Source organism: Cyprinus carpio, chromosome B1 (genome assembly GCF_018340385.1).
Source record: "Cyprinus carpio isolate SPL01 chromosome B1, ASM1834038v1, whole genome shotgun sequence".
In the NCBI taxonomy this organism is placed as follows: domain Eukaryota; kingdom Metazoa; phylum Chordata; class Actinopteri; order Cypriniformes; family Cyprinidae; genus Cyprinus; species Cyprinus carpio.
This window is the reverse complement of record NC_056597.1, coordinates 38,579,203-38,593,016: the sequence shown is the minus strand read 5'-3', so window position 1 is coordinate 38,593,016 and position 13,814 is coordinate 38,579,203. Positions and strand designations below refer to the sequence as shown.

The 13,814-nt window shown below is 36.3% G+C and overlaps 2 protein-coding genes across 2 annotated transcripts; both read left to right on the top strand.

The window, feature by feature from the left end:
- Window positions 1-947: 947 nt before the first annotated feature.
- LOC109095978 (1-acyl-sn-glycerol-3-phosphate acyltransferase gamma) lies at window positions 948-8,633 on the top strand. Its single transcript, XM_042717409.1, has 7 exons — window positions 948-1,136; window positions 2,239-2,400; window positions 2,813-2,966; window positions 4,780-4,882; window positions 5,178-5,253; window positions 5,365-5,563; window positions 6,530-8,633. The coding sequence occupies exons 1-7, from the start codon at window positions 975-977 to the stop codon at window positions 6,619-6,621; spliced, it is 948 nt and encodes a 315-aa protein (XP_042573343.1). The 5' UTR covers window positions 948-974; the 3' UTR covers window positions 6,622-8,633.
- A 757-nt stretch (window positions 8,634-9,390) lies between these two features.
- On the top strand, window positions 9,391-11,976 carry LOC109095968 (leukemia-associated protein 7-like). Its single transcript, XM_019109638.2, has 2 exons — window positions 9,391-10,113; window positions 10,879-11,976. The coding sequence occupies exons 1-2, from the start codon at window positions 9,697-9,699 to the stop codon at window positions 11,083-11,085; spliced, it is 624 nt and encodes a 207-aa protein (XP_018965183.2). The 5' UTR covers window positions 9,391-9,696; the 3' UTR covers window positions 11,086-11,976.
- Window positions 11,977-13,814: the final 1,838 nt, after the last annotated feature.

The following is a 13,814-nucleotide window of genomic DNA, read 5'->3' as shown; positions in this document are numbered from 1 at the left end:
ACACCCGAACCTTAGGGTTAGCCATTTATGCTGCGGCACCATTAGGAGCAGTTGGGGGGTCCGGTGCCTTGCTCAATGGCAGATCAGTTGTGGTATTGCTGGCCCAAGACTCGAACCCACAACCTTAGGGTTAGGTGTCAAACTGTCTAACCATTAGGACACGACTTCCCCACAATTAGGCCACAACTTCCCCTTTTTATATATATTTTATATTTTATATTTATATATATATATATATATAAAGTATTTGTGAATGAATATCATTACATGTCTTTAAACATTTGTCATATAACTTAAGTATTATGTAAAGAATCTTAATGTTGCGTTTATTTATTGGCCTTCATGAGTTGTGCATCACAGGTTACTGGACAAGAAGCCATTATTGTTGTAATGCAAAATTTATGAGACAAGGTGTTTATTCTAAATGTCACATGCACAGACTAGTCTTGCATGTTACATATGCATAATGCATACAGATTTAATGCTTTTGGGTGTCAGATCAAGTGATCAGCTATTATCTAACAGAAAATTTACATGAAAAGTTTTTAAAAAATTTCCTCTTTTTCTGTCATGTGATTTCTATTTCTGTGCATTTAGTTTTGTTTAATAATAAAATTGAATAAAATGATTATTGCTAGAAAATAAAACCACTCTAATTAGTGTTTTAAATGTTTCTTTAGGCATCCCATGTTTTCTATAATTGGCAAAAAAAATTGCCAGCTCATATTAAAAAATGAGAGAAATTTAATTATGACATGCTGAGGATGACACTCAACTTTTTCTGTGTTAAGCAATTTACAGCATCCAATTCAAATTTATTTGCATTTACATTCACGTTTATTCATTTAGCAGATGCTTTAAATAAGCAGAAGCAATTTGCATGGTGCTTGTCATGATATAGATCATCCTAACGCATCTGGCGTCATAATACCTGCTTGACACACTTTTCTACTGCTTTCTTAACAGAGCTGGTGATGCTGTTAGAATGGTGGTCTGGCACAGAGTGCACGCTGTACACTGATCAGGCCACGGTGGATAAGTTCGGCAAAGAGCACGTCATCATCATCCTCAACCATAACTATGAGATCGACTTCCTGTGTGGCTGGACCATGTGTGAGAGATACGGCGTACTGGGGGTGAGTCCTGACAAGCCGTGAAGACACCATAGTGAAGTTGTGAAGGATGGTGTTTTGAGCTTTGAGGTGTGACAGTTGTGTCTCAAAACACTGTGAGCTCAATCACGCTCGACTTGAGTACATTAAAAGCATCCAAACTAAAATTGAAGCTGATAAATGTGACTAGCTTCTTTGATGTAGCTTCCTTAAGAGGAAATTGTGCACATGATGCAAAAATCATTCTGCACACGACGCTTTGATTTGGATATTAGAAAGTGTCTAAGATCTTCTTCTAAAGAACAAAAATCATGTTGCACATGGATACTGGGTGAAATTATGCTATTTAATTATATGGAGATGTTTCAGATCAGTACTTTTCAGGAAATAAAACTTAAAAAGTACTTGTATGCACATAAGTGAAAATAGTATTGAATTCTTTATATAAACATTTTTATATAATAATATTTTTGGTGAAATTCCATTTATAAAAAATCATTAAATCTATTAAAAACAAAGTTGTAGTAAATGTATGTAGGCAGATGTGTTGGCCATATATGTATATTTTAATTATTTATATAATTTTTTTATTTATATCTTTATTTTTATTTGATTTTATTTATTTATTTTATTTATTAAAATTTTAGTTGTAGTAAATGTATGTACTTTTGTGATTTTTTTTTTTTTTTTTTTTTTTTTTTAAGAGTATTTTTATTTAATAGTTTTAGTAATTCAACGTACTTTATTTGTTTTTCAAATAAATAACTGAAATTCAATTAAATAACACATTTTTACTCTTAGTTTTCAAGGTAACATTTCTACTTTGTTTAGATTTTCATTTATATTTTATTTAAATAAAATAAAATATTTTTCAGTAGTTATAGTTAACAATAACAAAAACTGCTTTGTCACCATCCATTTTTGTTTTGTATTTAATAATCTTAGTAACCATGAGGATCAGTCCCAAGAGATCAATTTGTCTTGTCTCTCTTGGATAAATTCTAATGTTGGATTTATTTGTTTTGATTGAGTGGATGATTTAAATTCTTCTCTATCCTCTCTTCTCTCTGAATCCTTTTTTGCATTTTCTATCTATCCTCTCTTTATTATGATTTTTCTCATCCAGAGTTCTAAGGTTCTGGCTAAACAAGAGCTGCTGAAAGTTCCTCTGATCGGCTGGACGTGGTACTTCCTGGAAATTGTTTTCTGCAAGCGGAAGTGGGAGGAGGACAGAGAAACTGTCTTCAGTGGGCTGAACCGTCTCCGAGATTACCCAGAATACATGTGGGTGAGTACAGTGAGTGATTAGGATGATCTAATGACCTGATAATCAAGCAGAGCTTTAGGAATGCCTTAAGCCTTTACTGTTTACCATGGTGATATGTACTGAGTATTTGAAGAATTGTAGGGCTAACCACAACCTCAAATCCACCTTGTAAATCTCTAAACACATGCAAATGTTCTGTAATGGTTCAGAACTATTCAATTCCTAATAGGCACATTTTGGTTAACCAGTAGTTCAGTCTTTTTCCTTTATGTGCCATTGGGATAAATGTTTTCTATTGTAGTAAGATCACTTATATTGGAAGTTTCAGTTGGCAACAAGAGGAAGAGATTACGAAGTGATAGGATTATTGTTTAAAACTGACCCGGGAGTAACAATCCTCTGGTGTGTGTGTGTGTGTGTGTGTGTTTGGCAGTTTCTGCTGTACTGTGAAGGAACGAGATTTACGGAAAATAAACATCAGATAAGCATGCAGGTGGCTGAGAGTAAGGGCCTTCCAAAACTGAAGTACCACCTGCTGCCCCGCACCAAAGGATTCACCACTACAATGCAATGCCTCAAGGGAACAGGTCAGATAAACGTTTCCACACACCCCATCACCGTCACAGAGCTGCTGTGTGTTACCCTGTTACAAGAGACAAACGTTGCGTCCTGTGTGGGTGATGGACAGGAGTCGAGAAAATACCAGTGGTGCAAACAGAACATGTCCAAACCCATAAGCTGGCCCTATTCATGATGCTTTTTTGGATTTCCACCAGCCTGGTGTCTAATAATAATGTCCAAGTGTCCACTTATCAGTGAGCCTAGACTGAGTGCCGTTATCCACAGCATGATGCTGCTAGTGGTTATAGTGATAACTAATGTTCTTCCTAGAATTCGCATGTTCCCAGAATACTCTTGACACATTGCCATAAGAAAATCCCAACACATTTACCACCTCAGTGGTCGAGAGACTCTTCCGTCTGTCACCTGCTGTCTAAATATAGGCTGTGAGTTTAGACCATATTTTAGGTATAAACTACCATTCAGAAGATTTTTTTTTAAATAAATCTCTTATGATTACAAAGACTGCATTTATTTAATCAAAATTACAATAAAACAGTAATATAGTAAAATAATTTAAAATAGTTATTTTCAATATTAATATAATATAATGAATATATTTAAAAATGCAATTTATTCTTGAGATACTGATTTTTAGTGTGATCCTTTGGTTCTTAAGAAATATTTCTTAATATTATTAATTTTAAAAACGCTTATGTTGCTGTTTTTGTGATACTTTATTTTCAAGCTTATTTAAACTGATTCTTTGTACTAATCTAAATCTTTACTATCACTTTTGATCAATTAGATGCTGAAAAATAATATAAAAATATAAATTAACTCACCCCAAACTTTTAAACATTGTGTAAATAAAACAAGCCATTGTGGTCCGATATTATTTTGGATTGTGTGTCTCTTGATTTAGGTATGAAACAATATGATGATATCACTGTGCATGTCCCAGTATGATGCTTATTACAATTGTTTATGTGTGATGCATGTCTAGTATTGGGATTGTGTTCTGTGGTGCAGTAATTAGTTTTATAGGACATCACTTGCAGATTGCTTGTTTCAGGATTGTTCTTTCCTCTAATGAGGTGACTGAAATGGACTCGTGAACTTGCTTTCCATCATTCTGATTTTCATGCCAATTATGCTCAATTCATACTCTATTGAGCTTCTTCCCCTCTTATCCTGACATGAATGATATCTGGTGCTCTGAATCTTTAATTGCATTGGAAACATTATTTACTTTAGGAGTTTGCCCAAAAACAAATTGTCATTATTTGCTTGCTATGATGTCATTCCAAACTTTGTTTGACTGACTTGATTTCTTCTTTGGAACACATTATAAGATATTTTCAAGAATATATTGGTCACATTTGTCTATTCAATTATAGTGAATAGGGACTGAAGTTTTCAAGCTTCAGAAAGGATGCAAAAGCGCTGCAAAAGTGGTCCATGCGGCTCATAAACTTTATTTACAGTATTTTGAATTTATATATGATGGCTTTGTGTGAGGAAAAGACTGAAAATTAAAAAAGGATAGTTCACCCAAAAATTAAAGTTCTGTCATCATTTACTCAGCCTTGTGAAGTTAAACCCATATGACTTTCTTCTTTGGAACATAAATACAGATATTCTGAAGAATCTTGGTAGCTTGAGCAATTGACTTCCATTGCATAAACAAAAGTGCAAGGATGAGTGACATCAGTATGAGTAAACGAAGAAAGAAGTTTTATTTTTGGGTGAACTATCCATCTAAGTTCTATCATATTTTTGCAACATTCGTATGTTCATATTCCATAACATCGGAATGTATTTGTTCTGTTTCACCAGTGAAAGCTGTGTACGATGTCACGCTCAACTTCAAAGACAAGCAGAACCCGACCCTGCTGGGCATCGTTAACGGGAAGAAATACAAAGCAGACATGAGCATCAGGTGAGTCACGGAGCTGAAAGTCACTATATTTTCATTAGCTGCTTTAACCACCTCTTCTGCTGTGTGCTGCATGCGGTTACAGCGCTCTCTAGTGGAGTGTGTTGTGTGCTGCTCTTCCATTCACAAGCTTTTGAGTGTTTTTGTGTCTTATTGCTGATATTTCCTTAAATATTTGAGTGTGTTGTGTGCTGCTCTGACCTCTCACTGTTGTGTCCGCAGACGATTACTGCGGTTACAGCGCTCTCTAGTGGAGTGTGTTGTGTGCTGCTCTGACCTCTCACTGTTGTGTCCGCAGGCGCTTTCCTGTGGAGGAGATTCCTGATGATGAGAAACAGTGTGCTGACTGGTTACACAAGCTCTACCAAGAGAAGGTATGAAGCTCAGGCTTTATTTGAACTGTGTTTTTTGAGTTCAATTGTTATTGTTTTATTTTGCATCTGATTCATTGCATTGCAATTCATCTCACGTCTCTGTCTTTCAAGGATGCGTTACAAGAACACTATGAGAAGGAAGGCTGTTTCCCTGGCCCCACCATCAAACCCAAACGTCGAGTTTGGACACTGCTGAACTTCCTGTTTTGGGCTACTCTCCTGCTTTCTCCGCTTATTAACTTTGCCTGGGATGTCTTTGTCAGCGGTTCTCCCCTCCTCATCATTGGCTTTATGATCTTCCTTGTTGTCGGTCAGTCGTTGTTTTGTTCATGTGCTCTCATAGTGGTTTTCTCAAGTTTGAGTAGCTTATTCAATAAGACCCAGTGAATTGTAGATTACAAGGGGTATTTATCCATATCAGTTAGCGTAGAGATCTGCATGACAAAATGACTTTTTAGCAAAAATACACATTTAATGTTTACAGTCTTTTTTTTCCCTTCCTAAATAAGCTAAAAACGGAAAAAAAAAACTGAAAATAAAGTTTGGGTAATTGAACTCTGTCTGCTGAAGTGATAAAGTGCAATATTTTACATATTGCTTTAGCATCATTTTTGTTCATGGTAAAGTGCATCCATTTATCAATGTTATCCATGTTGTATGCATAAAACAAAACATGCCATTGGAGAAGCGCTAAGTGATGTTTTTGGGCAATAGTTTTAGCCCTCTGAAAACTGCTGGCTGAAACCATGATTTTTGTTGTTGTTGTTGCCAAAATTAACTTGCACCACTAGTTTGAAGTAATACTTAAAAAACAAAAAAAAAACAATAAATGATCTAAATTGTCCCTTTCTACTAAAGGCAACAATAAAGCAATAATTGAGATCCATCAGTGTGTCCTTAGTTGTTTTGATGATTGTAGGATTATTATTAGGTTTATTTTTTTTTTATTTACCTTCTCTCCCTACCATTCACTGATTGAATGATTTTGTCATGTTTGAATATGGCATGAACTAAAAGCTATTTACTATTTAAAGAAATACCTTTAACTAGTAAATAGCTTTACTATTTAATGTGTGCCGAAACATGAAAGTAAACAAGTAAGTAAAAGTGCAAGAGGTGAGTATACCCTATTCAAAAGAGCATAAGATTAAAACTATAAATTTGCAGATTTGATAAATTCTTGCGTAAATGTTTATGTCATGGCATCAGTTAATGAGTTGTATATCATTATCCTGAAACTGATGTGACTTCCCTGTCATTGTTTCTCTCTCTGCAGCTTCTGTAGCAGTTCGCCGGCTCATCGGTGTAACCGAAGTGAAGAAGACCGGATCCAGCTACGGCAACATAGAGGCCAAGAAAGACAACTAAACATTTTTACCGTGTAAACACCGTGTGGCCGCTGTATCGCTCACCCTGCAGTCCAGCCTCAGGCTCAAAGCTGCCCTGTGTGCAGTTACCCTTCTTTTTACAAAAAATAAAATAAAAAATTAAATTAAATATTAAAATCTCAGCATTGGGAGGTATATAGGGATATCAGCATTGGGAGGTATATAGGGATATAACTGTAGATTTAACTTAATACGCTAGTTTATAAACATTATGATCATTTTTATGAACCAACTAAATGGGAAATAGAGGAGAAGAAACATTCGCCAACTGCGGATCAATGACGAAATGAGATGAGATGAACCAGAGAGACCAACCGCTGATACTAATCACCCTATCAGTGACTTGTCCCTCCTGTTTAGCCCCACCCTTTAATACGATAAGACCCGCCCCTTTTCCCCAAACAAGCCCACTTCTTGTGATAGTTTTCCATTAAGTGTTTTGTAACACTTCCTTCACTGCATCTACAATTTCAGTAGCTGTTTCTACACAGCGTTCCTCTTTGGATCTTCACCCAAAACCACACGGAGTCACTGCGATCAGAATTTCACGTCATGGGCTGGCGGAGCGTGTGGCGTTTGAGGAAGACAACAGCCCAGCCAATCAGCAATGATGGTCACGACACGGCCCCTACCCAACAAATGAACTGTTGAAGATCTTTGGTCCGTTGCAGCTGGAGTGACTTTGCTGAAAACTGTTTAATGTGACCAACTTGATGGTAATATATATGGACTGAGCAGGGAAAAGCGTGTCTACTGTAACTTCTGTACTCCCAATTTTGAGACCTTTTCACAATGGTGTCTTAACCCACTTCGTCACCATTGTTTTACTGGCTATGCTGAATAAGCGATAAATGTTTTCTACCAATGTACTCACCTGATTCACCTAGAGCATCTTTTAGTTAGTGAGCAGTTTTAGTTCGGACCATGATTCAGTTGCCCAATCTCTCTAGCCATGTGTAATTAAATGCAGGGGATGAAGAGTGAGAGTCGCTGAATGACCAAGAAGAAAACGATGAGTTCTATCAATAAAGAAAGAGTGTGAAACTTGTTTAGTGTAAACCAATGACACTAATGGTTTGTAAATAAACTCTAGAAGTTTCTTCTTGACTAAAATCCATCTGAATTCGCAGAACATTTGCACTTCATTTAAATTTGTCTCTCTTTTTGTCACCCATTGTTTTCAATGTGCAACTTGGTACTTTTTTGTGACTAAACTAATCGTGCAAGCCTTAAAGGAACAGATCAGAGCAGCTTTGTTTGGTGTGCGCTTGGACCATCCAGTGTGGTTGTGATTCTCTCATATTGTGCAGGTTTGCTGACCCTCAAATCACGTGTAGATCACAGATAATGTTCGTGTGAAAGCGCTTCAGATGCAGTGTAGCAGGTGTGAGGTTTGTAATTTAGGTCGAAGACCAAAGTTCATTAACCTAAAATATTATTGTGCAAGGTTTACTTTTTACCATAACCTGGTTTGAAGTAATATTGAGTTCATGTATTTTTATTTTCACACGTTATTTCTGAGAGACTGAATTTATTAATTTCACAAAAAGCAGTGATTCCCACAGCAAAGTTTTTATTTTTATGAGATGATACTGTGAAAGAAAAATAATCCATGTATGGGTGTTGTTTCAGAGTACGCTGACTGATCTGGGATCTGTGATTGTAGATAAGACCACTACAGACAGGGTAGGACTCTGAGCCAATATCAGTTCTAGTACTCTGATGCTGTTATGAGTGATAGCTGATCTTGTAATAAATGTTGCTACTGTATAGCACTGAAAAGGTTGAGTTCTTCGAGCACAGACTAAGTGGTGAGCTTTGGAACAGATGCTAAATATTATTGCGAGTGTTTCTGACTTGCTTTCAAATCCCTTCTCAAAAAAGCGGTATGTGAACGGAGGTCGAGTAGAACTAAAAATTTAGTCTGTTAAAATCACAACTTTTTTTGTATCTTATTTCCAATCAATTAAAGCATTCAGTGTATGATTGAAACTGGAGTTGTTTTCTTTCATTCAATGAATAACCAGGTCGTATGTAGGAAAGGGCATGTTATATATGAATATAATGAAAGATGTATTAACTTATATAATGAATAGAACTGAGAAAAAATAATGATCCACTTATTAATAACTGGAATAGGTTTTTAGGTAAGTATATAAACTAACAACAGTCAAATGTTTTGTATTTACTTCTTATGAAACTTGATCTGTGGGCTTATGCTTAAATGCCTGAATTTTTGCAGGGACACTTAACTTTTTGATGACTTCTGAAATGTGGATAGTAGTAATGAAGTGCAAGTGTGTGTTTGTGGTCCTGGTAAACCCTATGTTATGGGGACAAAATGTCCCCATAAAGATGGCACTATCCAAAATCCAAACATGTTACATTTTTAGTTTTTGGAAAATCTAAAAATGCACAGTTTCCTGTAAGGAGTAGGTTTAGGGAGATAGAAGTTTGTACAGTATAAAAACCATTACACCTATAGAATGTCCCCATAAAACATGGAAATCCAACATGTGTGTATGTGTGAGACCTTTTGACACTTTCCATCAAAGAAATGCTGTTGGGTACTTTCATTTCTGTTAAAATCTCAGATTTGAGTATTTGTGTTGCGAAATGCTAGCAATGTCTGTGAAGACTGTCAGCTGTGACCTCTTCCCAGGAATTATGCAACCAATGTGACACTGGTTGCATGAGGTCATCTGTTTTTGTTCTTTTTTTTTTCATTGTTCTGTTATTTTGTTTTTGCAGAATAGCAAAAAAATACAAAATAATAGCAGTATCAAGAGCCATGACCTCATTAATACATTCACCAAATGTGCTGTTGGGAAGAAAAAAAACCTACTCTTAACCAGCCTGATTTGACTAGTTTGCTAACTGTTTCTGGGTTTTGAGTTTATTCAGAACAAAAAGTTTTAACACCTCGGCTGGTGTGAAACACCATTATTACTGTACCTTCCGATAAGCGCAACTTCTGAGCATCTCGATAGAGGGCAGGACTATCAGGTCACATTTGCATGTGTAAGCAAGCGCTCATCCACTCCAAACACAAACAATGAGGAAGTCGTCGGAGAAACAGAACGCCACAGCAAAAAAAAAAAAAAAAAAAAAACATTTAAAACCGGTCATTTGTCACGCTGTTTCGACCAGAGCAGTATCGCTTTCAACAGTGACTCTGCTCAATGCTGCCGGACCTCAGGTGTCAGACATGGGGCTCTGCACTTTAACACATCAAATCGATGCCTTAAACATCCTAAATGACCTGCGAGCTCACGCGACGACCAGCAATAGAGATGGCGAGGGTCAGTGTCCAGGTGATCTGATGAAGCAGCCCCGCAGATTGAAGACTATCGCGGAGAGAGCGAGAGAGAGCTGCCTCGCGCGTCTGCTTGAGATACTCACGCAGCTCATATCTATAGAGGAAGATTTCATAAAAGACGTCTCTTACGGAAGGAGTTTGCTCAAGCATAAGGTAAGATGCTCTACAAAATCATGTTGGGTTTATATCTTATAAAAGTTAAAAAAGAACACATCAAATTTACCAAATCATGTTGGGTTTATATCTTATAAAAGTTATGGGAATCAGATCATGTCAAAGGGAAAATATTTTCTATTTTAGCTTCAAAGTAGCCAGTCTTTTGTCTAGATTCCTGCTCTGCCGGTGCATCATGGGATGCTTTGTAAACAAGAGTTCCATGTGTGCTGACTGCTTACTAACCAGTTTAATTCAGCCATTTATCCATACACACAAAATATCACTAATAAATGTGACCCTGGACCACAAAACCAGTCGTAAGGGTACATTTTTTGAAATTGAGATTTATACATCATCTGAAAGCTGAATAAATAAGAAAAAATTTAAATATTGAGCAAATCCCCTTTAAAGTTTTCCAAATGAAGTTCTTAGCAATGCATATTATGCATGTTTTTGTATATTTATGGTAGTAAATTTACAAAATATCTTCATGGAACATGATCTTTACTTAATATCCTAATGATTTTTGGCATAAAAGATAATTTTAACCCATACAATAAACTGCTGGCTATTGCTACAAATATACCCATGCTGCTTATGACTGGTTTTGTGGTCCAGGGTCACATATTACAACTGTGTTACAATTAAATATTCAGTCAGCATCTGACTGGTTCTGTGTGTGGATGCTAAACTCACCTGCCTGTGTTTGCTTGTGATTATATTTATGAGCTCTTTTTTTAATTATTCCCATTTGTGTTTTAGCACAGTGTTGACTTGAAGAACATATGCTTGAGAATGGCTATTGCAGAAGGCGGTTCCCGCTCGGACAGAGACTTGAGGGAACTTCGGGACTGTCTTCGGCTTATTGTGGGTAACCTACTCGCATATGTGCGAGAGTTAAACAACCTCTCATCCACCGAGACCACTCACAGACTGAGGGAGCTTTTTAACTCCTTCCCAGAAATCTGAAGATCAGTATCACTTTGTGTATTCTAAGGAACTACCTCAGGAGCAGATATGGATTGAGACACTACATTTTTTTTTTTCCCTCATGAAATAAACAAGTCATGAGCTATGCGTGAATCATCTGTAATTTTTGATAAGTATGATGATGCTTCGGATTCTGATTGAAGGTGTTGAGTGTTTTGCCATGAAAGCTGCCTATAGAGTTGCCTTCATATGTATTGTTTTGCCTGAGTCAGTACTAAAGCCTAAGAACTACATTCTCTCGACACATACCAGTATCATGCATCTGTGCTCAGCTGACTGTACGGGTAAAACAAGTCTAACAGCTGATGGTGATGGATCCACTCTCAGCTCAGCGGGTGGGATGGCCACCACACCTCAGGATGAGCTGGTGTGGCCGCCTTTGTCACCTGCTAAAAAGAAAGAGTTAAGGAGTGAATTGGGCGGGGGAGGAGGCTGTGTGAAAATATGCATTTGTTTATGTGTATTCCAATGTTATGACATTGCAGTGTAACTATGTTCCAAATGGAATCATTTTGGAATCAAGGTCTGTTTTGGAATCAACAAACAAAATTAATCCTGAATAACTGATTATGAATTTAAGTTATGACTCTTTTATTGTTGGTTTGAGCATTGTGAAATTAATGTACACTTTTTGCTGTGTTTGCGAATGATACTGTAGCATTTGTAGAATCCTCTCTTGTCACTAGATGGTGCACAAAACCAGCTTTTTACTAATATAAACATCTTGTGCTCCACTCTCTGAAGATAATTCAAGTGTGTTTCGGGGTCTAATGTGAATGAACAGTGATGCTCTGGCCCCAAAACTACTGGAGAATTATGCCAAATGTATAAATGATTGTATGTGAACACATTAAAATAACAAAATATCAAGTTAAGTGGTGTTTATTTTAAAGACAGAGAAAAAGCAAAATGTTTCACAAAAAGAAAGCTGTTAGGTTTAAATATAAGACTATAAGTTTTGGATGCTTTGTGGTCTAGAACATTTAAAAAAAGAACTCAAATTATAAGCAAACATTTATAAGCATTCTCATATTACTTGTAATAGAATAACTATTTTGTTATGTAACGTACATTTAGAAAGGACAAGCTGGTAAAACCTGTAAAAATCTAGGACAGGGTGTTTTATTTAAAGTATGTGAAGTATTTTAAAGCATTTAAATTACTTATTAATATATTAAAACAATCCTTAAATACGTAAAATCAAGAAAAATCTAATCTTTTCTCCCCTTAGTTAGTAACTATTGTTTTATTGGAGAAGATACACTTCTTATATTGTGGTTAATTCATTTAATGTATCAGTAATCTCAATTTTGAAGAAGCAGTTTTGACATAACAGATAGACTATAGTTTTATCAATCAGTAGAAATATAAGAAATATGTTATATTGTGTTGGACAAAGGGGGATTTCATTCAAAAAGTTTGAGAAACACTCTTTTAGGATGAATAAAGACGTTCTGAGACTGCAATATCAAGTCTGATCAGTAGAGGACGCCATGTACACATTTTATGTGCTCAGTGACTTCACAGAACACAACTGACACAAAATCACTGGAATTGGGGAATCCATTAGACGGCATCACGTGTCATCTGATTCATATTAAATTGACTGATTATGTGTGAAGCTGCGAAGATCACTTTACTTCAGTAATAACACTAGTAAATGTTTTCCAGATTTAAGATTTACCATCCAACAGGAGGAAGTGTTGATGACCATTTAAAACTGAATTAAAAACAGCTGAGTCAGTTAAAACTTCAAACCTCTCATTTTACCTTGTAATATCCTTAAATGTTGGAAACCCCTGTAGGGTTTTTCTACTAGTTTAAAAAAAAAAAATCTCAAGTGGCTAACCACTTTAACCGCAAGGCAGTGTTTGTAAATAAACAGCTTTTAACAAATAAAGATAGGCTGCCACTGCAAACTAGTTACTTGTCAAAAGTATTTAATTTCTTTTAACAGTGTTCCCCCCTGGAACATTATGGGAAGGTTGTAAGTGCACCTTCATTCTCTCGTGAGGCCCTTGTGTTTGACATGTTGTGTCCTAAGGCTGGAGCTTTATGGTGTTGTTTGCTGTTGTTTAGCATCTACTTCCACAAGACCGACTGAACTCAGTAACCCCAGGCTCATGGAGGTCTGGGCTGAACCACTGTGGGCTCCTGACAGGCCAATGAGAAGCCAGCGCCGCCGCTGCAGACAGTGTCTAGCAGGATGGATGGCTGGGGTATTATGTCACTTCCTGGGACATGGTAAGAGCAGACCCAGACAGATGAGTAAAAGGATGAGTGTTGTGTGAGAAGAAGACCAGAGGAAAAGGCCAAGCATTGTTGGGGGTCCGTATCCATATCTGTCTTTGTCTTTCTTTTGCCCACACTGTTTTTTTTCCAGACGTTGACAACATTTAATTCTTAAATGTGACTCTCCTGATTTGTGCTTGATTGTCTTACTTTTTGACTTTTCCACAACATCCAAAGACTGCTTTTTCCACCCATTTACCTCTTCTCTTTAATGTTTTTTTCCCCTTTATTTCAGATCTGCCTGATTAGGAGTTTACCAAAAAAACTAAAAATTATATATAAGTGAAACTAGGGCTAGTTGTCACACTTTTTAATATTGTGAAAATTTCTGAGAGTGGGTTTATTTAAAAAAAATATATATATGTATATATATTTCTGAATAGGCATGTATATTAAAGTCTTAGGCTAAATCTATT